This window comes from Caenorhabditis elegans, chromosome IV (genome assembly GCF_000002985.6).
Source record: "Caenorhabditis elegans chromosome IV".
NCBI lineage: Eukaryota > Metazoa > Nematoda > Chromadorea > Rhabditida > Rhabditidae > Caenorhabditis > Caenorhabditis elegans.
In genome coordinates, this window is record NC_003282.8 from 15,663,070 (window position 1) to 15,682,859 (window position 19,790).

General features: G+C 29.0%; 1 protein-coding gene and 94 non-coding genes across 95 annotated transcripts; 48 read left to right on the forward strand and 47 right to left on the reverse strand.

Moving 5' to 3' along the window:
• Window positions 1–250: 250 nt before the first annotated feature.
• 21ur-6036 lies at window positions 251–271 on the reverse strand. Its single transcript, NR_063706.1, has one exon.
• Window positions 252–272, reverse strand: 21ur-10551. Its single transcript, NR_063707.1, has one exon.
• A 222-nt stretch (window positions 273–494) lies between these two features.
• 21ur-6905 lies at window positions 495–515 on the reverse strand. The gene has a single exon (NR_063708.1).
• Window positions 496–516, reverse strand: 21ur-3662. The gene has a single exon (NR_063709.1).
• A 123-nt stretch (window positions 517–639) lies between these two features.
• Window positions 640–660, reverse strand: 21ur-6246. Its single transcript, NR_063710.1, has one exon.
• Window positions 643–663, reverse strand: 21ur-8790. The gene has a single exon (NR_063711.1).
• A 391-nt stretch (window positions 664–1,054) lies between these two features.
• On the reverse strand, window positions 1,055–1,075 carry 21ur-3515. The gene has a single exon (NR_063712.1).
• A 209-nt stretch (window positions 1,076–1,284) lies between these two features.
• Window positions 1,285–1,305, reverse strand: 21ur-9435. Its single transcript, NR_063713.1, has one exon.
• Window positions 1,306–1,409: 104 nt separating this feature from the next.
• Window positions 1,410–1,430, forward strand: 21ur-10771. The gene has a single exon (NR_063714.1).
• Window positions 1,431–1,437: 7 nt separating this feature from the next.
• On the reverse strand, window positions 1,438–1,458 carry 21ur-744. Its single transcript, NR_063715.1, has one exon.
• Window positions 1,459–1,690: 232 nt separating this feature from the next.
• 21ur-1768 lies at window positions 1,691–1,711 on the reverse strand. Its single transcript, NR_063716.1, has one exon.
• Window positions 1,712–2,011: 300 nt separating this feature from the next.
• 21ur-6205 lies at window positions 2,012–2,032 on the reverse strand. The gene has a single exon (NR_063717.1).
• Window positions 2,033–2,189: 157 nt separating this feature from the next.
• On the forward strand, window positions 2,190–2,210 carry 21ur-4107. Its single transcript, NR_063718.1, has one exon.
• A 76-nt stretch (window positions 2,211–2,286) lies between these two features.
• Window positions 2,287–2,307, reverse strand: 21ur-15616. The gene has a single exon (NR_063719.1).
• Window positions 2,288–2,308, reverse strand: 21ur-211. Its single transcript, NR_063720.1, has one exon.
• Window positions 2,292–2,312, reverse strand: 21ur-14244. The gene has a single exon (NR_063721.1).
• A 299-nt stretch (window positions 2,313–2,611) lies between these two features.
• On the forward strand, window positions 2,612–2,632 carry 21ur-977. The gene has a single exon (NR_063722.1).
• An 811-nt stretch (window positions 2,633–3,443) lies between these two features.
• On the reverse strand, window positions 3,444–3,464 carry 21ur-5134. Its single transcript, NR_063723.1, has one exon.
• Window positions 3,465–3,662: 198 nt separating this feature from the next.
• 21ur-2325 lies at window positions 3,663–3,683 on the reverse strand. Its single transcript, NR_063724.1, has one exon.
• Window positions 3,684–3,744: 61 nt separating this feature from the next.
• On the reverse strand, window positions 3,745–3,765 carry 21ur-13084. Its single transcript, NR_063725.1, has one exon.
• Window positions 3,766–3,868: 103 nt separating this feature from the next.
• 21ur-257 lies at window positions 3,869–3,889 on the forward strand. Its single transcript, NR_063726.1, has one exon.
• Window positions 3,890–4,323: 434 nt separating this feature from the next.
• 21ur-4038 lies at window positions 4,324–4,344 on the reverse strand. Its single transcript, NR_063727.1, has one exon.
• Window positions 4,345–4,585: 241 nt separating this feature from the next.
• On the reverse strand, window positions 4,586–4,606 carry 21ur-6124. The gene has a single exon (NR_063728.1).
• Window positions 4,607–5,682: 1,076 nt separating this feature from the next.
• 21ur-10986 lies at window positions 5,683–5,703 on the forward strand. Its single transcript, NR_063729.1, has one exon.
• Window positions 5,684–5,704, forward strand: 21ur-6678. Its single transcript, NR_063730.1, has one exon.
• Window positions 5,705–5,786: 82 nt separating this feature from the next.
• 21ur-10961 lies at window positions 5,787–5,807 on the forward strand. Its single transcript, NR_063731.1, has one exon.
• On the forward strand, window positions 5,788–5,808 carry 21ur-933. The gene has a single exon (NR_063732.1).
• A 206-nt stretch (window positions 5,809–6,014) lies between these two features.
• Window positions 6,015–6,035, forward strand: 21ur-6571. Its single transcript, NR_063733.1, has one exon.
• 21ur-8304 lies at window positions 6,016–6,036 on the forward strand. The gene has a single exon (NR_063734.1).
• Window positions 6,037–6,140: 104 nt separating this feature from the next.
• 21ur-6873 lies at window positions 6,141–6,161 on the reverse strand. The gene has a single exon (NR_063735.1).
• Window positions 6,144–6,164, reverse strand: 21ur-2405. Its single transcript, NR_063736.1, has one exon.
• A 99-nt stretch (window positions 6,165–6,263) lies between these two features.
• On the forward strand, window positions 6,264–6,284 carry 21ur-14701. Its single transcript, NR_063737.1, has one exon.
• Window positions 6,285–6,388: 104 nt separating this feature from the next.
• On the forward strand, window positions 6,389–6,409 carry 21ur-14485. Its single transcript, NR_063738.1, has one exon.
• On the forward strand, window positions 6,390–6,410 carry 21ur-10427. The gene has a single exon (NR_063739.1).
• On the forward strand, window positions 6,392–6,412 carry 21ur-11020. Its single transcript, NR_063740.1, has one exon.
• On the forward strand, window positions 6,393–6,413 carry 21ur-5549. The gene has a single exon (NR_063741.1).
• On the forward strand, window positions 6,402–6,422 carry 21ur-10363. The gene has a single exon (NR_063742.1).
• An 863-nt stretch (window positions 6,423–7,285) lies between these two features.
• On the reverse strand, window positions 7,286–7,306 carry 21ur-2110. The gene has a single exon (NR_063743.1).
• 21ur-9576 lies at window positions 7,287–7,307 on the reverse strand. The gene has a single exon (NR_063744.1).
• Window positions 7,308–7,538: 231 nt separating this feature from the next.
• Window positions 7,539–7,559, reverse strand: 21ur-2293. The gene has a single exon (NR_063745.1).
• Window positions 7,560–7,887: 328 nt separating this feature from the next.
• On the reverse strand, window positions 7,888–7,908 carry 21ur-4862. The gene has a single exon (NR_063746.1).
• Window positions 7,909–8,062: 154 nt separating this feature from the next.
• On the forward strand, window positions 8,063–8,083 carry 21ur-3391. Its single transcript, NR_063747.1, has one exon.
• A 78-nt stretch (window positions 8,084–8,161) lies between these two features.
• 21ur-3922 lies at window positions 8,162–8,182 on the reverse strand. The gene has a single exon (NR_063748.1).
• On the reverse strand, window positions 8,165–8,185 carry 21ur-834. The gene has a single exon (NR_063749.1).
• 21ur-14245 lies at window positions 8,166–8,186 on the reverse strand. Its single transcript, NR_063750.1, has one exon.
• Window positions 8,187–9,087: 901 nt separating this feature from the next.
• 21ur-2408 lies at window positions 9,088–9,108 on the forward strand. The gene has a single exon (NR_063751.1).
• Window positions 9,109–9,198: 90 nt separating this feature from the next.
• 21ur-6148 lies at window positions 9,199–9,219 on the forward strand. Its single transcript, NR_063752.1, has one exon.
• A 36-nt stretch (window positions 9,220–9,255) lies between these two features.
• On the reverse strand, window positions 9,256–9,276 carry 21ur-1328. The gene has a single exon (NR_063753.1).
• A 496-nt stretch (window positions 9,277–9,772) lies between these two features.
• Window positions 9,773–9,793, forward strand: 21ur-11531. The gene has a single exon (NR_063754.1).
• On the forward strand, window positions 9,776–9,796 carry 21ur-8447. Its single transcript, NR_063755.1, has one exon.
• A 4-nt stretch (window positions 9,797–9,800) lies between these two features.
• On the reverse strand, window positions 9,801–9,821 carry 21ur-14930. The gene has a single exon (NR_063756.1).
• 21ur-3993 lies at window positions 9,802–9,822 on the reverse strand. The gene has a single exon (NR_063757.1).
• Window positions 9,823–10,295: 473 nt separating this feature from the next.
• On the reverse strand, window positions 10,296–10,316 carry 21ur-11265. Its single transcript, NR_063758.1, has one exon.
• A 97-nt stretch (window positions 10,317–10,413) lies between these two features.
• On the forward strand, window positions 10,414–10,434 carry 21ur-8090. The gene has a single exon (NR_063759.1).
• Window positions 10,435–10,753: 319 nt separating this feature from the next.
• 21ur-2177 lies at window positions 10,754–10,774 on the forward strand. Its single transcript, NR_063760.1, has one exon.
• A 458-nt stretch (window positions 10,775–11,232) lies between these two features.
• On the reverse strand, window positions 11,233–11,253 carry 21ur-754. Its single transcript, NR_063761.1, has one exon.
• Window positions 11,234–11,254, reverse strand: 21ur-604. The gene has a single exon (NR_063762.1).
• A 146-nt stretch (window positions 11,255–11,400) lies between these two features.
• Window positions 11,401–11,421, reverse strand: 21ur-15286. The gene has a single exon (NR_063763.1).
• Window positions 11,422–11,465: 44 nt separating this feature from the next.
• 21ur-2551 lies at window positions 11,466–11,486 on the reverse strand. Its single transcript, NR_063764.1, has one exon.
• Window positions 11,467–11,487, reverse strand: 21ur-14445. Its single transcript, NR_063765.1, has one exon.
• A 272-nt stretch (window positions 11,488–11,759) lies between these two features.
• Window positions 11,760–11,780, reverse strand: 21ur-6743. The gene has a single exon (NR_063766.1).
• Window positions 11,781–12,115: 335 nt separating this feature from the next.
• On the forward strand, window positions 12,116–12,136 carry 21ur-10366. Its single transcript, NR_063767.1, has one exon.
• A 344-nt stretch (window positions 12,137–12,480) lies between these two features.
• On the forward strand, window positions 12,481–12,501 carry 21ur-5915. Its single transcript, NR_063768.1, has one exon.
• Window positions 12,502–12,913: 412 nt separating this feature from the next.
• Window positions 12,914–12,934, forward strand: 21ur-7483. The gene has a single exon (NR_063769.1).
• Window positions 12,935–13,158: 224 nt separating this feature from the next.
• Window positions 13,159–13,179, forward strand: 21ur-2724. Its single transcript, NR_063770.1, has one exon.
• Window positions 13,180–13,416: 237 nt separating this feature from the next.
• 21ur-15288 lies at window positions 13,417–13,437 on the reverse strand. Its single transcript, NR_063771.1, has one exon.
• A 759-nt stretch (window positions 13,438–14,196) lies between these two features.
• On the forward strand, window positions 14,197–14,217 carry 21ur-8542. Its single transcript, NR_063772.1, has one exon.
• Window positions 14,216–14,236, reverse strand: 21ur-2268. Its single transcript, NR_063773.1, has one exon.
• 21ur-13625 lies at window positions 14,219–14,239 on the reverse strand. The gene has a single exon (NR_063774.1).
• Window positions 14,240–14,435: 196 nt separating this feature from the next.
• 21ur-9335 lies at window positions 14,436–14,456 on the reverse strand. Its single transcript, NR_063775.1, has one exon.
• A 187-nt stretch (window positions 14,457–14,643) lies between these two features.
• On the reverse strand, window positions 14,644–14,664 carry 21ur-7595. The gene has a single exon (NR_063776.1).
• A 171-nt stretch (window positions 14,665–14,835) lies between these two features.
• 21ur-2440 lies at window positions 14,836–14,856 on the forward strand. Its single transcript, NR_063777.1, has one exon.
• A 90-nt stretch (window positions 14,857–14,946) lies between these two features.
• 21ur-1897 lies at window positions 14,947–14,967 on the forward strand. The gene has a single exon (NR_063778.1).
• A 910-nt stretch (window positions 14,968–15,877) lies between these two features.
• Window positions 15,878–15,898, forward strand: 21ur-1664. Its single transcript, NR_063779.1, has one exon.
• On the forward strand, window positions 15,879–15,899 carry 21ur-1289. Its single transcript, NR_063780.1, has one exon.
• 21ur-3858 lies at window positions 15,892–15,912 on the reverse strand. Its single transcript, NR_063781.1, has one exon.
• A 65-nt stretch (window positions 15,913–15,977) lies between these two features.
• 21ur-4192 lies at window positions 15,978–15,998 on the forward strand. The gene has a single exon (NR_063782.1).
• Window positions 15,999–16,159: 161 nt separating this feature from the next.
• Window positions 16,160–16,180, forward strand: 21ur-1099. Its single transcript, NR_063783.1, has one exon.
• A 99-nt stretch (window positions 16,181–16,279) lies between these two features.
• 21ur-13640 lies at window positions 16,280–16,300 on the reverse strand. The gene has a single exon (NR_063784.1).
• Window positions 16,301–16,476: 176 nt separating this feature from the next.
• On the forward strand, window positions 16,477–16,497 carry 21ur-7074. The gene has a single exon (NR_063785.1).
• Window positions 16,498–16,572: 75 nt separating this feature from the next.
• 21ur-10626 lies at window positions 16,573–16,593 on the forward strand. Its single transcript, NR_063786.1, has one exon.
• Window positions 16,594–16,623: 30 nt separating this feature from the next.
• Window positions 16,624–16,644, forward strand: 21ur-12742. The gene has a single exon (NR_063787.1).
• A 382-nt stretch (window positions 16,645–17,026) lies between these two features.
• On the forward strand, window positions 17,027–17,047 carry 21ur-2150. Its single transcript, NR_063788.1, has one exon.
• A 174-nt stretch (window positions 17,048–17,221) lies between these two features.
• Window positions 17,222–17,242, forward strand: 21ur-15653. Its single transcript, NR_063789.1, has one exon.
• A 132-nt stretch (window positions 17,243–17,374) lies between these two features.
• On the forward strand, window positions 17,375–17,395 carry 21ur-14565. The gene has a single exon (NR_063790.1).
• 21ur-3487 lies at window positions 17,376–17,396 on the forward strand. The gene has a single exon (NR_063791.1).
• Window positions 17,397–17,548: 152 nt separating this feature from the next.
• Window positions 17,549–17,569, forward strand: 21ur-985. The gene has a single exon (NR_063792.1).
• A 488-nt stretch (window positions 17,570–18,057) lies between these two features.
• Window positions 18,058–18,078, reverse strand: 21ur-15213. Its single transcript, NR_063793.1, has one exon.
• A 25-nt stretch (window positions 18,079–18,103) lies between these two features.
• Window positions 18,104–18,124, forward strand: 21ur-7325. Its single transcript, NR_063794.1, has one exon.
• Window positions 18,125–18,204: 80 nt separating this feature from the next.
• 21ur-10233 lies at window positions 18,205–18,225 on the forward strand. Its single transcript, NR_063795.1, has one exon.
• 21ur-1025 lies at window positions 18,206–18,226 on the forward strand. The gene has a single exon (NR_063796.1).
• An 85-nt stretch (window positions 18,227–18,311) lies between these two features.
• Y105C5A.26 (Transposase) lies at window positions 18,312–18,476 on the reverse strand (the record flags this gene model as incomplete). Its single annotated transcript, NM_001028257.1, has 1 exon — window positions 18,312–18,476. One exon carries the CDS (start codon window positions 18,474–18,476, stop codon window positions 18,312–18,314), a length of 165 nt encoding a protein of 54 aa, NP_001023428.1.
• Window positions 18,477–19,038: 562 nt separating this feature from the next.
• On the forward strand, window positions 19,039–19,059 carry 21ur-11911. The gene has a single exon (NR_063797.1).
• Window positions 19,040–19,060, forward strand: 21ur-6947. Its single transcript, NR_063798.1, has one exon.
• Window positions 19,061–19,693: 633 nt separating this feature from the next.
• 21ur-8503 lies at window positions 19,694–19,714 on the forward strand. Its single transcript, NR_063799.1, has one exon.
• The last annotated feature ends 76 nt before the right edge of the window (window positions 19,715–19,790 follow it).

The window sequence follows — 19,790 nt, forward strand, 5'->3', positions numbered from 1 at the left end:
ATTGTTTCCTGAATTTTTAATAATAATTTTGTCAATGAAAAACGGGAAAAATATTTGAAAATTGCTGATTATCACTTTTGACGCCAACGTGCTTGGTTTTATGAAAATATGAAATAGCCAACTTTTTCCGCGACAAAATTTTAATGAAAATTTACAGAGAAAACAAAAAGTTAAACTTTTTTTGGTTAAAAAACGTTTTCTTTAAGAATCTACAATGTTTCATGTATCATTTCTGACAAATTTTGAATTGAATGTACAAGACCGTGCATAAATGGAACATAAATTTTTGCAAGAAATTTCATAGCAATAATGAAATAGTTAACTTTTTTTTGCGATTTTCACAAAAATATTTCTTCTTATTGCCAGAATCATCAAACTTTACTTATGATTCCGATTAGCTTTCATATTTTTGCTACATTATATACAAATGAATAAAATTCTCAAGCGTTTTTGAAGATTCAGTTTTGATACGGAGGTTTCATGTACGAATTGTAATTCCGCTGTCTTGAATTATAACCATTAAGTTATAAAATCTCACTAAAAATCAAAACAAAGAAACAGTAATTTTTTGATTTTTACAAAATAATTTTTTTTCGAGAAATTTTTTAATTCCCCAAAAGAAGTGAAGCGTGGATTTTTGAAGTTTATCTTGCATCTATAGTAGTTTTGTCGATCAAAGTTTGCTCATTTATAGACAACTTGAAAGTGTAAAAATTGGTTTTTTTAGTTAAAACTGTCCGAGGGCAAACACTCGTTTTAGTTTGTAACTGCATCCTAAATTGAATTGTTTTCTTTTCATTTGGTTTGAAAAAATAAAATAATTCACATTACCAATAGCTTCGCATTGGAAAATATCGAGAAAAGCATGTGAAAACTTAAAATGTGCAAAAAATGTGCAAAAAATGTGCAAAAAATGTGTTAGGGTTTTTTTTATTTTTTGGAAAAAAATCCTCGTTACCCCCCTTTAGGAATTATTTTTTAAAAATAATTTTAAAAATAAAAAATAATTTTTAAAAATAAAATTTTGAAAATATAAAAATAGATAAAATCAAGAATTAAAAAAACATCAGACGGAGTAATCGAAAATTAATTTATTGCTCTTTTAAACATTTTGAAACGGTAAAAAAAATTCCAAGAACAATTTTTAACAATTTTTATTTCTTTTTAAAATTGTTTACTAAAAGTCATTTGTAAGTTATTTAAGTTTTCTCAGAAAAAAACTAAAAATTGTAGAATTTAAGTATATTTATTGATTATGGATGAGATGAATCTTTGTTGTTAAAAAAATTTCAAATCCAAATCTAAGTATCGTCGTTAGCAGAGTCAGAGTTATGAGGACAGTGAAACAGTATATTAAAAAACGACAATTTTTTGAGTCCTATATATTTATCAACAAAAATTTTGATTAATAGTGAAGTTTGAATCGGCCTTCTGATTTGAATAAAAAAGCACAATCTAGCAGAGATCTAAGTTTTGCAGGAAATGTTATGGAGACAATGAAACAGTTAAACTTATTTGCGATTTTCACAAAAATTATTGCCTCTCATTTCCAGAATCATAGAACTTTGATCGCGTTTCCGAGCGGTTTTAAAATTTTGTTACACTATAAAAACAAGAGAATCAAAAATATTTCCAGATGAATAAAAATTACGTGCATTTTAAAGTTTCAGTTTTCATACCGAATTTTCATGTGATAATTAAATCTCCAGGATTAACTATTAAAATCTCACTAAAATTCATTAAAATGGAGAAACAGTAATATTTTTTGATTTTTACAAAAAAAACTTTGTTTCCTTTTTTCTATGCAACCCCACATTTTCCATTAGAAGAGCCACGTCATAAGCCTTATAAATTTCAGATGAGAATGAGCTCTAACCTCTATTTTTCGAGTGAACAACAAAAAGTGTGCTTCCCGGAAAATTGCTTGGTTTTCTCAAAGTTTTCAGTAAGAACAGTGTGTAATAAGGTGAATTTGAAAATGCATATTTATGGACATCATGGCAATGCAAAAAATGTGGAAATTAAAATTTCAACATTTCAAATTATATGTGTTACTTTTTAATATCTAGTTAAAACAGTGGAAGTTTTTTTGAAAATTTTTATTTCTTTTCTTCTAAATGGATACTTTTTTTTAAAACTTTCACTATTTCAACTAGGTATGAAAAAGAAACACAGTTGATTTGAAACGTTGAGATTTTGCTTACAATTAGCACAGGAAATATTATCTGAATAACTGAAATGCCAGAAATGAACTTTTAGCTTCAAAAATACATATTTAATGTTTTAAATCCGGTGTGAGCAAATCCGATCAATTCAATTTCAAATTAGGAAAATTTTATGGTTAATGTGAAACATTACAAAATTTTTTTAGGCATCAAAAGTTTGTATTAACAAACAATATCAACTTTTCAGAATTTCAGAGTAACACCAAAAAACTTTAAAAGCACGCATTTTTTGAAATGATTTTGACGATAAACATATTTTGAGCAAAAAAGTGAAATATCTCCCTCCAAATCAGTATTTTTTAAATCTAGGTGATAAAGTGCAATTTTTTATAGTACTGACTGTTTCAGAGTCTACGTAAAAGAAATGTGGAAAATTTAGAAGCCAGTTCGTGACACATCGCTAGTCCATTAACTTACAAAACCCCCTAATTTTGCACAATTTTTAAAAATATCCGGCTACAAAAATAAAATTATGTGATTTCTCAAAAACTTTGTACAAAGCAATTAATGTGAAATACTCGGCCACGAATTTTTTCTAGGTTACGTCGGTAATTTTATTTTCTTTTTATGTGCAAAGCAATCGCACTTTAAATTCAATGATGGTACAACCGACTAGGAGAGCATTTTTCCAGTTTTTTCAAATAAAATCTGACTGAAAGTATTTTATACTGAAAAATCTAGTAGTCAGATGCAACGCGATTTTACTCTAAAATCATTTGTTTATTTTATGATTTTTTATTTCTCGGTGTTATGGAACAGTATTTTGTTAATGAGAATTTAATGAGAACTAGAGATAGAAAGTGAAAAAAATTTCCAAGAACAATTTTTTAACAATTTTTATTTCTTTTTTAAATTGTTTACTAATAGTCATTTGTAAGTTATTTATATCAGTTTCATTTTCAAATGCATGTAGATGATTAAAAAAAACATTTATTCAAATTTTGTCATTTCGAAGTTTGAATCGGCCTTTTATAAATGTTTTATTCAAATTTTCTCATTCCGCCAGCCTGAAAGTGGAGTATAAGTACCAAAAAGTTATGATATGCAAAAAAATTTACCAAAAGTTACATAAAAACAGCATACGCCGGGAAGCCAAATTTTGAGAGCATTATCACACAGATTGACCATGAAAATTGGTTCATAGCCTAGAAGAAGCCACCGCGGTAGAATAAACAAAACAATTTCAAGATATTCTGAAATCTTGCAACGAAACTAACTAAGGGGAAACTAAGTAAGGCAGTGGGTGTGATTTAAAACATTTCTATTTCACAACAATTCGAAACTGTAACAAGATAATTGTATACTATCGTTTTAGATTCCATCTTTTCACTAGAATTTTACACGTTTTTCAATTTGGAAGCCGGTAGTAATTTCAGAAAATGAGTTTGCTTTGAAATATTATTCAGCCTTCCTGATAAGTGTTTAATTGAATTATTATGTCCGCCGTTCCTTCTAATATTACTTTTCAATTAAAAACCACACATTTTCAGCAAATTTTGAAACAGTGAAAGTGTGAACTTATTAGGTAACTTCAAATTAATTGTTTGAACAGCCGAAACACCAATATTAAAGCGAATTTTAAAACAATAAAAATAGTTCTCTTTCAGGTTCTCCTTTTGATGAACTGTCAGTTTTTTGTGTACTGTTCTGATTAAAAGCCATTCTTACTTGTATTCTCTTGTTACATTTATGGTCCTCTGGAAATTTCAATTTCAAAAGTTGAGATATGACTATCACACGTGTTTTCAGCTCGACCATTTGGTGTAGTTTGTGCAAACACCGTCACGCGCAAATGCAGACATTTTTGCACGCGCTGCGGTGAAATTCCTCTTGGGGAATTCAAATATTTTTTCCCGCCTTTTTTGAAAATTTTCGAGGCGTTGGTCGAGCTGAATACACGTGTATCAGCGTTTGTTTCCCGATGGAAGAACATGTTTTCAAAAGCTATCACCGACAAAATCATGAAATTTCAAAGTTTCCGTTTGAATATCCAAGAAAAGAAATCGAATGAGTTTTCTCAGAAAAAAACTGAACATTGTAGAATTTAAGTATATTTATTGATTATAGATGAGATTAATCTTCGTCGTTAAAAAAAATTTTAATTCGAACAACTGTGTTAGCATTTTTAAACACAACGTGCTCAGTTTTACAAAAATAATGAAACAGCAATTTTTAGGGGGCACATTGCAAACTTCTGTTTTTGCATTTAAACAAAGTTTGATAAAAAATTAAATCATCAAATACATAAATAAGTGATTTATCACCCACTGTGCCCGAGATCATGGCGAAACCCATTCAAAAAAGTAATCACTGCTGAAACTGAACCTGAAGTGTCAAAATTTTAACCAAAATTTACGATTTCCAATTTGGAACTTTTTCAATTGGAAATTGAATGCGACTGGGCATTTATAAAGATAAAGAAACAGTTAAATGTTTTTTGTTTTTTCAAAAAAAAGATCTTCTTTTAGAATCAGTCTAATGATCCGTCTTCTCATCGAAAATATTTTTGGAAAGACGACTTTGTTGACAGCGAGTCTCAAATTTGTAAAAAAATTAACAATTCTTTTACGTACATCAAGGTTCTTTCCTCACGCCATATTTCAAAAAAAAACTTGCCAACTGTTTCAACATGTTCATATTAACACATGAACACGAATACAAAACATTGGCAATATGTACAAACAATGGTTACATAGAATACTGAAGCCAAACAAAAATAAATATTTCAGCTGGCAGCGTTTTGTGATTTTTAAAGGTGGTGTAGTCGAATTTTTTTATTGTTTCATTAGACTCAAAATTGTCTGAAACCTCGAATTTCATAATTTTATGGTAAATGTGAAACATTACAAAATTTTTCAAGGCATCAAAAGTTTTTATTAACAAACAATATCAACTTTTCAGAATACTACACCAAAAAACTTGAAAGCATGGAGTAATTCTGATAATAAACATATTTTGAGAAAAAAAGAGTTATCTCGCTCCAAATCAATTTTATTAAAATCTAGGTGAACAAAGTGTAATTTTTTATAGTACTGACTGTTTCAGATTCTACGTAAAGCGAGTTTGGAAATTTGACCCCCTAATTGTGCACAACTTTTAAAAATATTCGGCCACAAAAACAGAATAATGTGATTTCTCAAAAACTTTGTACAAAGCAATTAATGTGAAATACTCGGCCACGAATTTTTTCTAGGTTACGTCGGTAATTTTACTTGCTTTTTTGTGTGAAACATTTTAATTTCATGCGGTTTGTTTGATCAATTCCAAGCTATGTGATACAAATTTGTTAAACAAGAACTTCTGCCTTGTAATCATCGGATTACGGAGTTTTTTTAAAAATAATTTGACATACAAAAAATAACATTTCCTACCTTGAAAACATGTTCTAGAAAGAAAAAAGTAGTTACAAAATATTGTTTCACCAAATTCATTTGAAAATTGACGTTTTTGAATCCAATTCAGATCAACGAAACAATAATTTTGTTTTAATTTCAAAATAGTGATGTAAAATTCTCACTGTTTCGGTAACATATCTAAAAATGTGAGTGAAGATTTAAATTATTCTCTTGCGTTTACCTGTAGATTTCACTCCTTTCAAAAACTTTTGGTCAGATTTCTGTAAACTAATCAGAAAGAAAAAAGTTTCCTGAAACATATGTAAGTTTCTAGTTTGCAGTGTTTTATACATAAATAGCAAATAAAATTAATTTATCAACAAATCAAATTTTTTCATAAAACTTCATCCGTTTCACATTCGTTTTAAATAGTTTGGACGAGTAGTGCAAATAATTCTTCGGTTTTGAAATTTTCAATTTTCTTCACATTTTTTTAGTTTTACATAAATTTTTACTTTAAATGTGAATCGGGACCAAACTTCAAAAAATGGACCTATTGTTGCTACTGTTGAAGTACTCCAATTCTATTAGCATTCGTCTAGTAACTGCATTTATTGAAATGTGGACAGTTATAGAAAATTTGAACATGTAAAATTATTGTTTTGCTTTTGTCTAAAAAACATTTTCGTGAAACCTCGGATGATGTGCGTAGTATCAATCAAAAATAAGTATTTAAAAAAAACTGCAACCTAACTTGAGAATTTAGCGTTTTTTTTATTAATTGACCGTTTCAAGTTTGTTTCAAAAGGAACACAATAATTTACATTTTTATTAGACGTGTTGAAAAAATGCTCTTAAAAAATCAAAAAATGTTTTCCAAAAAAAAAACAAAAATTATTATTGTTAGTTTTAAACATTGCTCCAAAAAGACGCTACAAAACGTGATGTATAAAGATAAAGAAACAGGTAAATGTTTTTTGTATTTTCAAAAAAAAGATCTTCTTTTAGAATCAGTCTAATGATCCGTCTTCTCATCGAAAATATTTTTGGAAAGACGACTTTGTTGACAGCGAGTCTCAAATTTGTAAAAAAATTAACAATTCTTTTACGTATATCAAGGTTCTTTCCTCACGCCATATTTCAAAAAAAACTTGCCAACTGTTTCAACATGTTCATATTAACACATGAACACGAATACAAAACATTGGCAATATGTACAAACAATGGTTACATAGAATACTGAAGCCAAACAAAAATAAATATTTCAGCTGGCAGCGTTTTGTGATTTTTAAAGGTGGTGTAGTCGAATTTTTTTTTATTGTTTCATTAGACTCAAAATTGTCTGAAACCTCGAATTTCATAACGAAACTTCTTGAAAACTTCTTTTTAAAAAAAAGTTATGACGCCTCAAAAAATCGCAAAAAATCAGTTAAAATTTGAAATTTGACCGACTTGTCAATTAAAATTTTTTTTTTTTAATTTAAAAAACTCGCCGTCAATTTACTTTAAAATGCCTAAATGAAGTTGAAAACGCAAAATAATTACATTATATACTTAAAATTTGCCTAATATTGGTTGGACTCACGATTGTTGTTTTTTCCCGTGATTTTCCGAAAAAACAAATTTTTAGCATCATTAAAAAAAAAGAACTTTTTTGAGTCCTATGTATTTACCAACAAAAGTTTTGATCAATTTCGAAGTTTGAATCGGCCTTTTATATTTGAGAATTTGGGTGTGGTCCAACCAATGGCACATAAGTTTTACAGGAAATTTTATGGAGACAATGAAACAGTTAAACTTTTTTGCGATTTTCACAAAAATTATTTCCTCTCCTTTCCAGAATCATAGAACTTTGGTCGCGTTTCCGAGCGGTTTTAAAATTTTGTTACACTGTAAAAACAAGAGATTCAGAAATATTTTCGGATAAATAACAATTTCAAGCATTTTTGAAGTTGCGGTTTTGATACCGAATTTTCATGTGATAATTAAATCTCCCGGATTAACTATTGAAATCTCACTAAAATTCATTAAAATGGAGAAACAGTAATATTTTTTGTTTTTTTACAGAAATAGTTTTTCTCGTTTCTTTTTTTTCGTGCAACTCCGTTTCCGTGTGAAAAACTGGGCCACGAATTTTACATTTCCCAATACGGAGCCAAGTCATAAGCCTTATGAATTTCAGATGAGAATGACCTCTAAACTTTATTTTTCGAGTGGACAACAAAAAGTGTGCTTCCCGGAAAATTGCTTGGTTTTCTCAAAGTTTTCAGTAAGAACAGTGTGTAATAAGGTGAATTTGAAAATGCATATTTATGGACATCATGGCAATGCAAACATTGTGCAAATCAACAATTCAACGTTTCTGTGTTCCTTTTTAATATCTAGTTAAAATAGTGGAAGTTTTTTTGAAAATGCCTCCTTTTTTCCTTTTTGGAGACATTTTCAAAAAACTTCCACTGTTTTAACTAGATATTAAAAAGGAACACAGTTTACTTGAAATGTTGAAATGTTGGTTCACAAAAATATTTTGAAATATTATCTGAATAACTGAAATGCCAGAAATGAACTTTTAGGTGCAAGAATACACATTTAATGTTTTAAATCCGGTATGACCCGATCCGATCAATTCAGTTTTAAATTAGGACAATTTTATGGTAAATGTGAAACATTACAAAATTTTTTAAGGCATCAAAAGTTTTTATTAACAAACAATATCAACTTTTCAGAATTCTTAAGTTACACCAAAAAACTTGAAAGCATGGAATAATTCTGATAATAAACATATTTTGAGAAAAAAAGAGTTATCTCGCTCCAAATCAATTTCATTAAAATCTAGGTAAACAAAGTGCAATTTTTTATAGTACTGACTGTTTCAGATTCTACGTAAAGCGAGTTTGGAAATTTATTTTCGCTAGTCCATTAACTTACAAAACCCCCTAATTTTGCACAATTTTCAAAAATATCCGGCTACAAAAATAAAATTATGTGATTTCTCAAAAACTTTGTACAAAGCAATTAATGTGAAATACTCGGCCACGAATTTTTTCTAGGTTACGTCGGTAATTGTATTTTCTTTTTTATGTGCAAAGCAACCGCACTTTAAATTCAATGATGGTACAACCGACTAGGAGAGCATTTTTCCAGTTTTTTCAAATAAAATCTGACTGAAAAGTATTTTATACTGAAAAATCTAGTAGTCAGATGCAACGCGATTTTACTCTAAAATCATTTGTTTATTTTTATTTATTTTTTTTTCCGATTTTATGAAACAGTAATTTTTCAATAGTAAGTTTTTTCATAGTTAGTGGGAATTGGAGATAGAAAATGAGAAAATGATTGCAGATTGACCTGGGCAATGTCTTGATTCGCTGATTCTTTTTGGAACGGTTTTTGAACTTCTGCCTTGTAATAGGCGGATTATGGAGTGTTCTTCAATAATTTGACATACAAAAAAAAAATAAAATAAAGTAGTTTCAAAGTATTGTTTCACTGAATTCATATGAAAATTGACGTTTTTGAATCCAGGTTAGCGCAATTTTTTAAGGTTTATCCATTTATTTTCAAAACTAAAAAAGTAATGATAATTTTTTTCTGTTTCAGTAACATTTCAAAAAAATTTTAAGTGAATTTTAAAGTGATTCTTTTTGTTCGGATTTCTGTAATCTAATCAAAGAAAATTGCTGAAAAAATGTTTTGTTTTGTTTTTGTTTCCAGTATTGATCTGATTTTCCATTATTTTTTAGAAGTTACTACTTTGAAACAGTAATTTTTTGAACCTAATAGTTTTGCTAACGTGTCGGTTGCTAACAGGTCAGAGTTCTCACATTTTGGAAAACAAATTTAACTTTCAAAATTTTAAGAATTTTCGCTGTTAAAATATAAAACTTCTTAGATTTAGCACTACTTCCTAACCTCAAGCGGCCTAGAACTCCCTCTTTGGCGGCCGAAATCTCAATGATTCAGTGAAAAATGAATCTTTCTTATTGAAATTTGTGGCATCAGCACTTTCGAAAAATGTAGTAACATATTTGAGATGTCTAAAAAAGTCAATAGTAAAAAAAGTTTTTCTGACTATTATTACATATTTCTCGACTTACTTTAAAACCAGCAGTTGAAACATAAAAACTGGATAAGAGTTTGATGATTTTGTAAAAACAAATTTTTGTCTGTTTCATATCAATAATCTATGAATATATCAATAATCTTAGAAAATGTTTATAAAATAATATGCGACAACAATTTGGACACCTTTCAGAAAAGAATTGTACTGATTTTTATTACCTTTTCAATATTAGCCCTCTGAAACAGTAAATTTTGTTTTAAAAAATTTGAAAGTTTTTTTTCGCTTTTTTTTCAATTTTAAACTTTCGTTTAAAAAATTGGCCAAGAAATACTCCCTTGGCGGCCATATTTCAATGATTCATGCTAACCCAGGGCGTTCCCCCAATTGAACCCTTACCTGTTATCTTTTACACTCTGCGTCTCTCTATCTATCTCTCTCTCTCTTCACCCTAATAAGTTTCTCTGATTTGAGTTGATGATCCGATTGACACAAGACACGATTTGGTCAAACAATTTTTGCGCGTTTTTGTGATGAGAAGATGATCAGTTTTCTGTGTGTTTCTACTCACTAACTACTCTTTTTTTTTTGTTAAAATAGGAATTTGAAGACATTGAAGGGGGACTATGTTTTGTGTTATGATCACTTGACCCGTGATCTTTATACGAGAGAGAATGTGAAACAGATCATCTGTTATTCACACACTTTTAACTATCTTTTTTTTGGCGACTACTTGAAGAAGTAAATGTTTCACTCTACTTTTTTTGAAACTTTATATAAACTTTTAAGACGTTCAATTGTGTGGGAATTTAGAATGGTTTTAGAAAATTTTTTGGAAAAAGTTTAAACCTTTTTCAATTTGTCTTCATAATTGACTAGTTCGGGAGTGGGGATAGGGTTAGTTCACTTTAAGGTATCAGCAAGGTAGCTGGCGCAGGTTCCCGGCTTTGCCTCAAACCTGTGTTGGGGTTAAGTGTGTTCACCTTGAAATTCATCACTCTGAATGGTGATGCTAGTTTTATGTATTCCAAAAAACTTTCACAGCACAGAAGAGAATTGAAATAAAATTTTCATATTAGAATTTTTGACTGTTTCATTGAGTTATAATATAATGGTAACCACTGGAATGTTGGTGCACCGTTTTTTCTGTTTCTGTTGAAATTTTCGTTTTTTTTTTAATTTTTGTTTTTGTCATAACTTTTTTCATTTTTAAAGCTGGAAAAAATTTCCACTAAAATTTGAAATGTTGATGCACCGTTTTTTCTGTTCGAGTACATAGATTGTTTCAAATTGTGTTTGAAACCAAAATTCAACGTTTTACCTGCCAAAAACGGGAGGCATTTTGAATATTTGTATACATTTCGAGGCTAAAGTTTTAGTTTTCTGTACTCACCAAATTAGCAGTGATAATTATCAAATCTTTAAAAGTTCTTTGTAAAAAAAATGTTTAGTTCTAGATACGCCTTGGAAGTAGGAATTACTCCCCGCACAGCATAAGCCTAAGCTATCGGGGCAAGAAAATCAATTTTCTAAAATGAGTACAACTTTCTGACCATTTTTAGTTTTTTGGAATTATACAATTGTTAGTGCGGTCCGCAAGAATCTCAGAAGGTGACTTGATTAACATGACTGAACCAAAATTGCAATCTTGAACACTATATTATAACATAGTGAAACAGTAGAAAATTCTGGTATGAAAATATGGTCAGAATGATGTTTTTATTAGGGAATATATTAAGATACGAAGTACTAAAGTATACATTTTGAATTTTCTTTTTAAAAAATTGAAATGATGATTATAATAAAACCAAAACATTTAATAAACTATAATAAAAAGTAGAAACATGTTCAAAAACTGGATGTTGAATAAAATGTTGAATTTCGACACTATATTATAACATAGTGAAACAGTAAAAAATGGTGGTATGAAAATATGCTCAGAATTTTATTTTTATTGAGGAATATATTAAGATACGAAGTACTGAAATATACATTTGAAATTAAAATTTGTGGTGCTGATTGAAATAAAACCAAAACATTTAATAAATTATAATAAAAGGTAGAAATATGTTCAAAAAGTGAAGATTGAGAATTGATGAATTTCGAATAAACTTTTTAAAAATTATGAATTTGTGCTGTTTTTAGCAATTGCACAAACAATTGTAAATATTACATTTTACGTACATAAAACGCCAGCGTGAAACTGATAACTTTACGCGATATCTTTGAAAATTAACACTGTATAGAAAATTAACACTTTCACAGAATTCCTGAGCAACTTGTATGAAACACTTTCACATTCAAGAAAAAAGTTGTTAACCATTCTGAAATATTCGTCAAATTTGTGTGATTTTCCAATATTTTTTCATATTTCCTCTCACAAACTTTTAACCGCTTTGACTAGACTATTAAGATGATTTCTGGATCGTTGTTAAAAAAATAATTTTTACTGTTTCAAAAAATTGAAAAAATTGTAATCCGATTTCTGGCAACGTTCTTTCTTTGCTTTTTTAAGTTCCTTACTCCCTTACTTCTTATTTCGACGTTAGTAACTGTGGAAATTTTTACAAATTGAAGTTGATACTAACGGTATTTGTGCGAGATTCTGAACAAAAACTTACATTAAAATGTGCTCCAAAATATTGGGGGCAGGTCGGCAGGCAGCATGTAGGCACTGTTACCCGCTGAAAAGTTAAGAGTATTGACAAATTATCAGCATGTTTTTTTTAAAAATATTATTGATCATTAGACCTAAAACATTTTCAATTGCAATAATACTCTTTTTTCTCAAAAATTTATAACTTTAAATTTCTACTTTTTCATTATTTCGATATAAATTTCAATTTTTTAAAAAATTTGTTAGATATTTTGTAAACAAATTCTTTCCTTATTTTTTTCCAACAATTTTTCCATATCAAAAATTCCTGTGTCAGATTTTAGAAGTTACATTTTAAAAAAAATTAAATGTTTCACTCCATTGTTATATCTTCCAAAAATTTCAATTTTAGTACAGTAGTAAATTATTTAAAATAATTCTGCAAAACAATTTTGGGGATTTTATGGAAATTTTATGTTGGTGTCTGTCTTTAGAGAATGTAGAAATATTAAAATTTGACGATATTTTATATAAATTCTATTTTTCAAATTTCCGCTTTTTCACTTTTAAAACTTAAATTTCGGAGTCTGATGAATCCTTTTTTTTGGCGCAACTGAAATTTTCAGATTAAAATTGAAAAAAAAATTCCACTGTTCCACATTATTGATTTATTCGCTTTATAATATTTTTCAAACAGTTTTTTTTTCGCCATGTTCTTTCAATTTTCAAATTTCAGACCAACAACCGAGCTTCGTTGTGAATAGCTGATATTCTCAGGCTTGTCGACCTATTTTTTTTTCAAATCTATTCTTTGAAATATGAAATCAAAAAGTAAACTTATTGGCAGCTTCACAACTGCTTTGAATATACAACTTGAAGTTTCAATTAAAAAACACTGTTACACCAAGTTTTCATCTGTAATAGGCTTTCTTTCTTGACTAGTATCCTTCTGAATGACCAATGTCTCTTCTTTTTTTTTGAGAATGGATTTTAGATTTTAACAATATTCTATTCACATTCAAATTTTGATGATATTAAAAATTTTCAGAAACACTTACGCAGTTTCATATTCTGCTAATGCTTGCTATTTGATAGTTGCTGGGAAAATTTTTGGGGACCTTGAAAAACATTTGCTAGTTCAAAATCAATTTAGCATCAAAATCGACTGTTTCAATTTGCTTACATAAAGTTTGAAAGGAAACTGTTTTTTTTTTGATTATATTGCTGCAAAAATTATTGTTTTATTAGAAATCCTAATTAATACATTAAAATTTTTTAACCAAAAAAAATGCCGCATATATCTTTTCACTGTTTCGTTTAGTTAAGATAGTCTTCAACTAATAATATTATTTTCTTTTTCTCTCTCAATTCCTTCATTTCTAACCCTAACCGTTTTTTACTACCTCCAAAGTTTTCATTTTCAGCCATTTGACCAAATTTCTTGAGTTCATTGTTGTATTTTATTAGAGCCTGACATCTCACGTTTAAAACAGTTCTATGATAGTTTCGATAAAAATTGCATTTTTTTTTTCTGAAATTCAAACTTTTTTCACTGTTTCATCACCTTTGGATATGCTGAACAGTTTTCAAACTAGTAGTAGTGATTTGCACGGATTTTCAGCTTGCCACGCCCACAACGAGTTAAACGCAGCGGCGCGCGGAACTCGTCAGATGTCGGCGGCCTGATATTGGTTGGGTCCCGAATTTCGCCTTTTCCCCGTGAGTAGATGAGAAAAGGCGGGGCCTTAATTTTGGGGTTTCTGAAGTACACACCACGCAGTTTTATTATTTTGAGTGTAAATGTTGGAATACTCAATTTCCTGCGGAAACAGACGCTTTTTTTCAAATTTATTTCTGGGAGTTTTCGGGAATTATAATTTGGGTTAGTTCGAAAGTTCATCGAATCAGTACTCAAAAATGCAAAAAATAAAATAACTGTTTGAAGCAGTGTATTTCTTTGAACAAAATTGAGAAATCTGATGTGTAGCATGTTAGCTGGCTTTGTCCGTCTTCTTCAGTATTATTAGTTAGCAAAAGTTAGGCATATTCAAGAAAGTAATGAAACAGTAATAAAAATTCCAAATTTCAAATACAAAATTTACAAATTTTGTCCAAAATCTCAGAAAAAATATGATATGCAAGGTTTTTATTCACAAAAGTTACAATTATAAAAATAAACAACCTGGCAGAAACAATTTGGAGTTTTGCGAAAAAAATAGATTTTTAGTAAGTCAAAACTATTACAACTTTCAATATTCACCCAGTAACCACGACTCAAAGAAACAGTAAAAAAAATGAAATGGTCTTTTTTTAGTGGTTTTTTTTAAATTATTATTATTATTTATTATGAAAACGTTTTGGAACAATTAATTTTTAACTAGACTACATACAGTATTTACAGTTTCCAAAAAATATTATGATACCAGTCAAGAATAAAAAAAAACAAGACTATTTAAAAATGTTATTGATTGGATAAATCAATAATCTGAAACAGTTGAAATTTTTAAAATCGATTAAATATTTTATTATTTTTTATGCAAACCATTCTCAATTTTGTTCAAAGAAATACACTGCTTCAAACAGTTATTTTATTTTTTGCATTTTTGAGTACTGATTCGATGAACTTTCGAACTAACCCAAATTATAATTCCCGAAAACTCCCAGAAATAAATTTGAAAAAAAGCGTCTGTTTCCGCAGGAAATTGAGTATTCCAACATTTACACTCAAAATAATAAAACTGCGTGGTGTGTACTTCAGAAACCCCAAAATTAAGGCCCCGCCTTTTCTCATCTACTCACGGGGAAAAGGCGAAATTCGGGACCCAACCAATATCAGGCCGCCGACATCTGACGAGTTCCGCGCGCCGCTGCGTTTAACTCGTTGTGGGCGTGGCAAGCTGAAAATCCGTGCAAATCACTACTACTAGTTTGAAAACTGTTCAGCATATCCAAAGGTGATGAAACAGTGAAAAAAGTTTGAATTTCAGAAAAAAAAAATGCAATTTTTATCGAAACTATCATAGAACTGTTTTAAACGTGAGATGTCAGGCTCTAATAAAATACAACAATGAACTCAAGAAATTTGGTCAAATGGCTGAAAATGAAAACTTTGGAGGTAGTAAAAAACGGTTAGGGTTAGAAATGAAGGAATTGAGAGAGAAAAAGAAAATAATATTATTAGTTGAAGACTATCTTAACTAAACGAAACAGTGAAAAGATATATGCGGCATTTTTTTTGGTTAAAAAATTTTAATGTATTAATTAGGATTTCTAATAAAACAATAATTTTTGCAGCAATATAATCAAAAAAAAACAGTTTCCTTTCAAACTTTATGTAAGCAAATTGAAACAGTCGATTTTGATGCTAAATTGATTTTGAACTAGCAAATGTTTTTCAAGGTCCCCAAAAATTTTCCCAGCAACTATCAAATAGCAAGCATTAGCGCAGGTCCGATTGCCGAAAGTTGATGCCATGAAATGTTTCTTATTGAAAAAAAATTATTAAATATTCAAGACACTTTAGTAGCCATACAACTTCTTGAAACAAATGTTGTTGTATTCTTATTCGGAAGATTGAACTGAAAATGAGAAAAAATCGAATTTTCCAAAAAACTCACTGTTTCAACTTTCTTTGAAATGAAATGTTTGAAAAATGAATTGGTTCTACTGTTACAGTGAGATAATTTGAAGTTAGGATTGCCGAAAATGACTATACTGCTTCACATAGTCTATTTGATACACAACTGTTTCCAATTTCTCGATCTTCACCTCGATCTTCAACAAATTTTTATTTTTCCACCACGAGGCATTTTCAAATCACCACATCTTGTAGTAGTTCTTTTTTCATTCTCTTTCATATTCCATTGAAAATTTAAATTTTCGAAAAAAAAATTCTCACTGTGCTACATTTCTTTTATAAAGATTTGTTTCTATGATAACTCAGTGATGCAAACACCTCTTATTCTGTTTCTCTAAACATCTAAAAAAGTTAAATTCATTGCATCTAAAATTTTCAATTGAAAATGTAAAGTTTCCAAAAAAATTCTTCTGCTTCATCTTCCTGGCCTATTTCTTTAGAATCTTATTGTTTATGGTTTTCATCAATTTATTTTTGTAAAATATATAAAAATGCATTCAATAATTATTTGGAAGCATTAAATTCAAAATATCCAAATAAATTCAAATGTTGAGCAAATTTTCAAAAAAAAAATCACTGTTACACAAGGTTAATAAAAAAGTTTCCGAATTATTCTTGAATAGTAATTTTTGAAGTCTCACACAATTTAAAAGATAATAATAATAAATTATGTTCCGTTTCAAGATGAAATTTTGAAAATTCCCAGTCTGAAACTTTAATTAGCAATTTCCGAATGTTTTTTTAACATTAGAAAAATAATTCGATATCAGTTTCTCGTTGGAAATCTGTAGAAAACTGACTTAGTAAGAACTAACTTATTTGTGAATTTTTATTTATTTTTTTACACATACAAAATCCCACTATTTCTCGTTTTTAATTGAAACTAGTAACTCTAACGTTTTTCATGAAGTTTTCATAATTTTGAACAATTTCTTACTGTTTTTTAAAAGGGGCCAAAGTTAGAAAAACACATTTTTATAATGTTTTATGAGGATTATTATACGTTTTCTAAGTTACGATCAATTTTCTTTGCAATTCATAATTCCAAAAGTTATATAAGATTTTAACGTGTACCTGCAACTAGGTTTCAAAAATTTGCAAAATTTTTGAAAATTCAAAAAAATCTCTGTTTCTAGTTTTTGTTATGATTTCTCAAGGAAATTCTTTGTCTAATGATCCTTTATTTGACCTTAAACAGTGAAAATTGGGCAAATTCCACAAACAAATAAATGCCACAAACCAAACAATAATGAGAATTGGAAACATCTCTTAAATCTAAAGGAAAGTTTATTCAGAAAAATAAATTATAGTGCAAAACCTCTACTTTTTCACATACTGGGCTTAATTTTTGTAATCTTTCAAGCTTAACAAATCTTTCTCTTCTGGACACAAACTTAATTTTCAAAAATATCCTGATAATTTTGTACGCTATAATTCAAAATCACTTTTTTTTTGAAATTTTCAAACATTTCCACACGGTTTCATATTGTCATTTTCCGTTCGCCAGTGAAACATTGTTCATTACGTTTTCAATGCTGAGCCCGTCTTTATTGACAGCACAAACTTACTAACAAATTTTGAACAAAGCTTCATAATTTTGAAGAAAATCTAAAAATAGGAAAATAATAAGTTTTCAGGAAAAATTTACTGTTTCAACTCTCTTTTAGATTTTCAAATTTGTTTTCTGTAATCTGATAAGGTGAATTTTATTTTTCCAGATTTTCATAGTTTTTTCTCAAATTTGATCCAAGTTCCCGTTCAAAAAATTTACTTAAGTTCATTATTCGAGTTTTTGTAATTATTTTTTCAGTTCGCCATTAACTTTTTGATTTCAATTCCAGGATTTACATTAATCGTTTGGATTCGAATGAGAAATTGTGAAAAAGGCATGAATATGTTCTCATGAGAATGGAGAATCTAAAAACTTTTTTACTCTTTTTATTATTTTCATTCAAGTGAACATGGGCGCAAGTTATCGGTTGCAACGTTTCTACTGTAATAGGGGTTCCGACGCAGCGGACAATTTATGGGTTCCAAAAACTTACCAACCGGAGTCAAACTTTTAGAATAGTCTCCATAACTTTTTGATTATTTCCCAAGTCATTAATTTCCACATCCCAACTTATTTCTTATCGAGACCGGGGAATATTTTAAAAGTGTGAAAAAATTCAAAGTGGGCAATGCGGTCATTTTAAAATTTTTACTGTTTCACGTTAAAGATAATAATTGATTTATTAATTTTATTTTTATTTCATTCCAAAGTGAAAAGGTGAAAAACTATTAGGGAGCAATTTTTCCAAACTCTGCTGTTTCACAATGTTGTTATATTTTCTAACAAGTTTCCGTTCTTGTTTCGTATCGATTATTTGTGACGATTATTTGTTTAGGTCCTATAGTATGAAAACCGTTTCAATACAATTTTTTTTTGAAAGCTCCATTTTTCAAGAAGAAGGTCTATTTAGCATAGGTTTTCTGATAGGTGGATGACTTCTTGTACTGGAACTTTCCTGGCTGGCTTTGCGGCTTCGTTCCGAACAACTTGTCGTCCTATGTCGACGTCAAGATCCGTGTTCTTGTGGTTTCCGATGGCATCGACTGGCACAAATGCTGATTTGTCTGCCATCTTGCTGCTTTCTAAACGGCCCGTGCGATGTCGGCTGCAAAAAAAGTAAAATTTATCTGTTTTGGGTTGGAAAACTTAACGTGTACGTTAATTGCATAAAATAATGTTAAGAATGCCACTGCAACTTAAAAAAGTATATGATGTTTCTTGTTTAGCTTTAAAAAAACTTTTATCGGTAAACGACAATTAACATCCCGCCCGCTCAGATCAAATCATAATGTTATGCAAACTATTTTCTGTAACTTATGAAACATGCCACAATTTGGCAAATGAACAAAATGTGTCGAGTTTTTATGTCTCTATGTGAAATTATTGGAAGACGTAAAAACATTGTGTTGAAAGTTTTCCTAAGCGTTAACTATCTTCCAAGCAACAGTTAAAAATCTCGAGTTTTCGGTAGCAAAATCTGCAGATTTTAGACTGAAAATTAAAGTTTGAATTGAACAAAATCAATTTCAAAAGACAGTTTTGAACAATTTCTATTATTCTTAATAATTCTTAATAACTAATTTTTTTCTGTTTCTTAAAGTTAGTAAATATTTGTTACACCCAGTATTACCTATTTCTAACCAAAACTAATGATTTAATTATCTAAACCTTAATTTTTATCGATTCCCTCATATTTTTCTCTTTTTTGGATTTTCTTCGGCTCTTTCTCTTGAAATTAAAATTTTCAGATTATCAACCTGGTGGGGCCCGTCCATTTTGATCGGATTTTCTTATTTTTCAAATACTTTTACTATTTTCAATTTTTTCCAATATTCCTCCAAGTATGAATACATCACTTCCAATCTGATAATGACTGCATGAAAGTTTATAAAAACACTGTTTTATAACGTTTTTTTTAGAAGCGTTCGTTTTGTCCTATAAGATTATTCTTTTTTTATAAGATTCTTTTTTAAAAAAAATTTTTCTTCGAGATATTTCTTCTCTCAATCGGAATTTTCTGAGAAAGGATTTAGTTGAATTTTTGCAATTAGAAGAAATTTCTTCTCACTGTAAAAAAAAACCTCTTTATATAAATTTAAAGAAATTTTGGTTTTTGGTTTTAATCGTTTTCCCTGTGCCGAATTTAAAACAAAACCTAAAATACTTATGTTTTATTTCGTTTAATTTAAAAAAAAAACCTCTTGCATCTATTCAACACCATTGATGTTCAACTTATTACTTACTGTTTCACTTACTTTATTTAATTTGTAAAGCTTTTCAAGATACAGTTTGCTCCAATAGCAGAAAAATTTGAAACTCGGCAATTGTCGAATTGTCGAAATTTTTGGCGCACACCCCCGCTCTGCAGTTTTAATGAAAAAATAT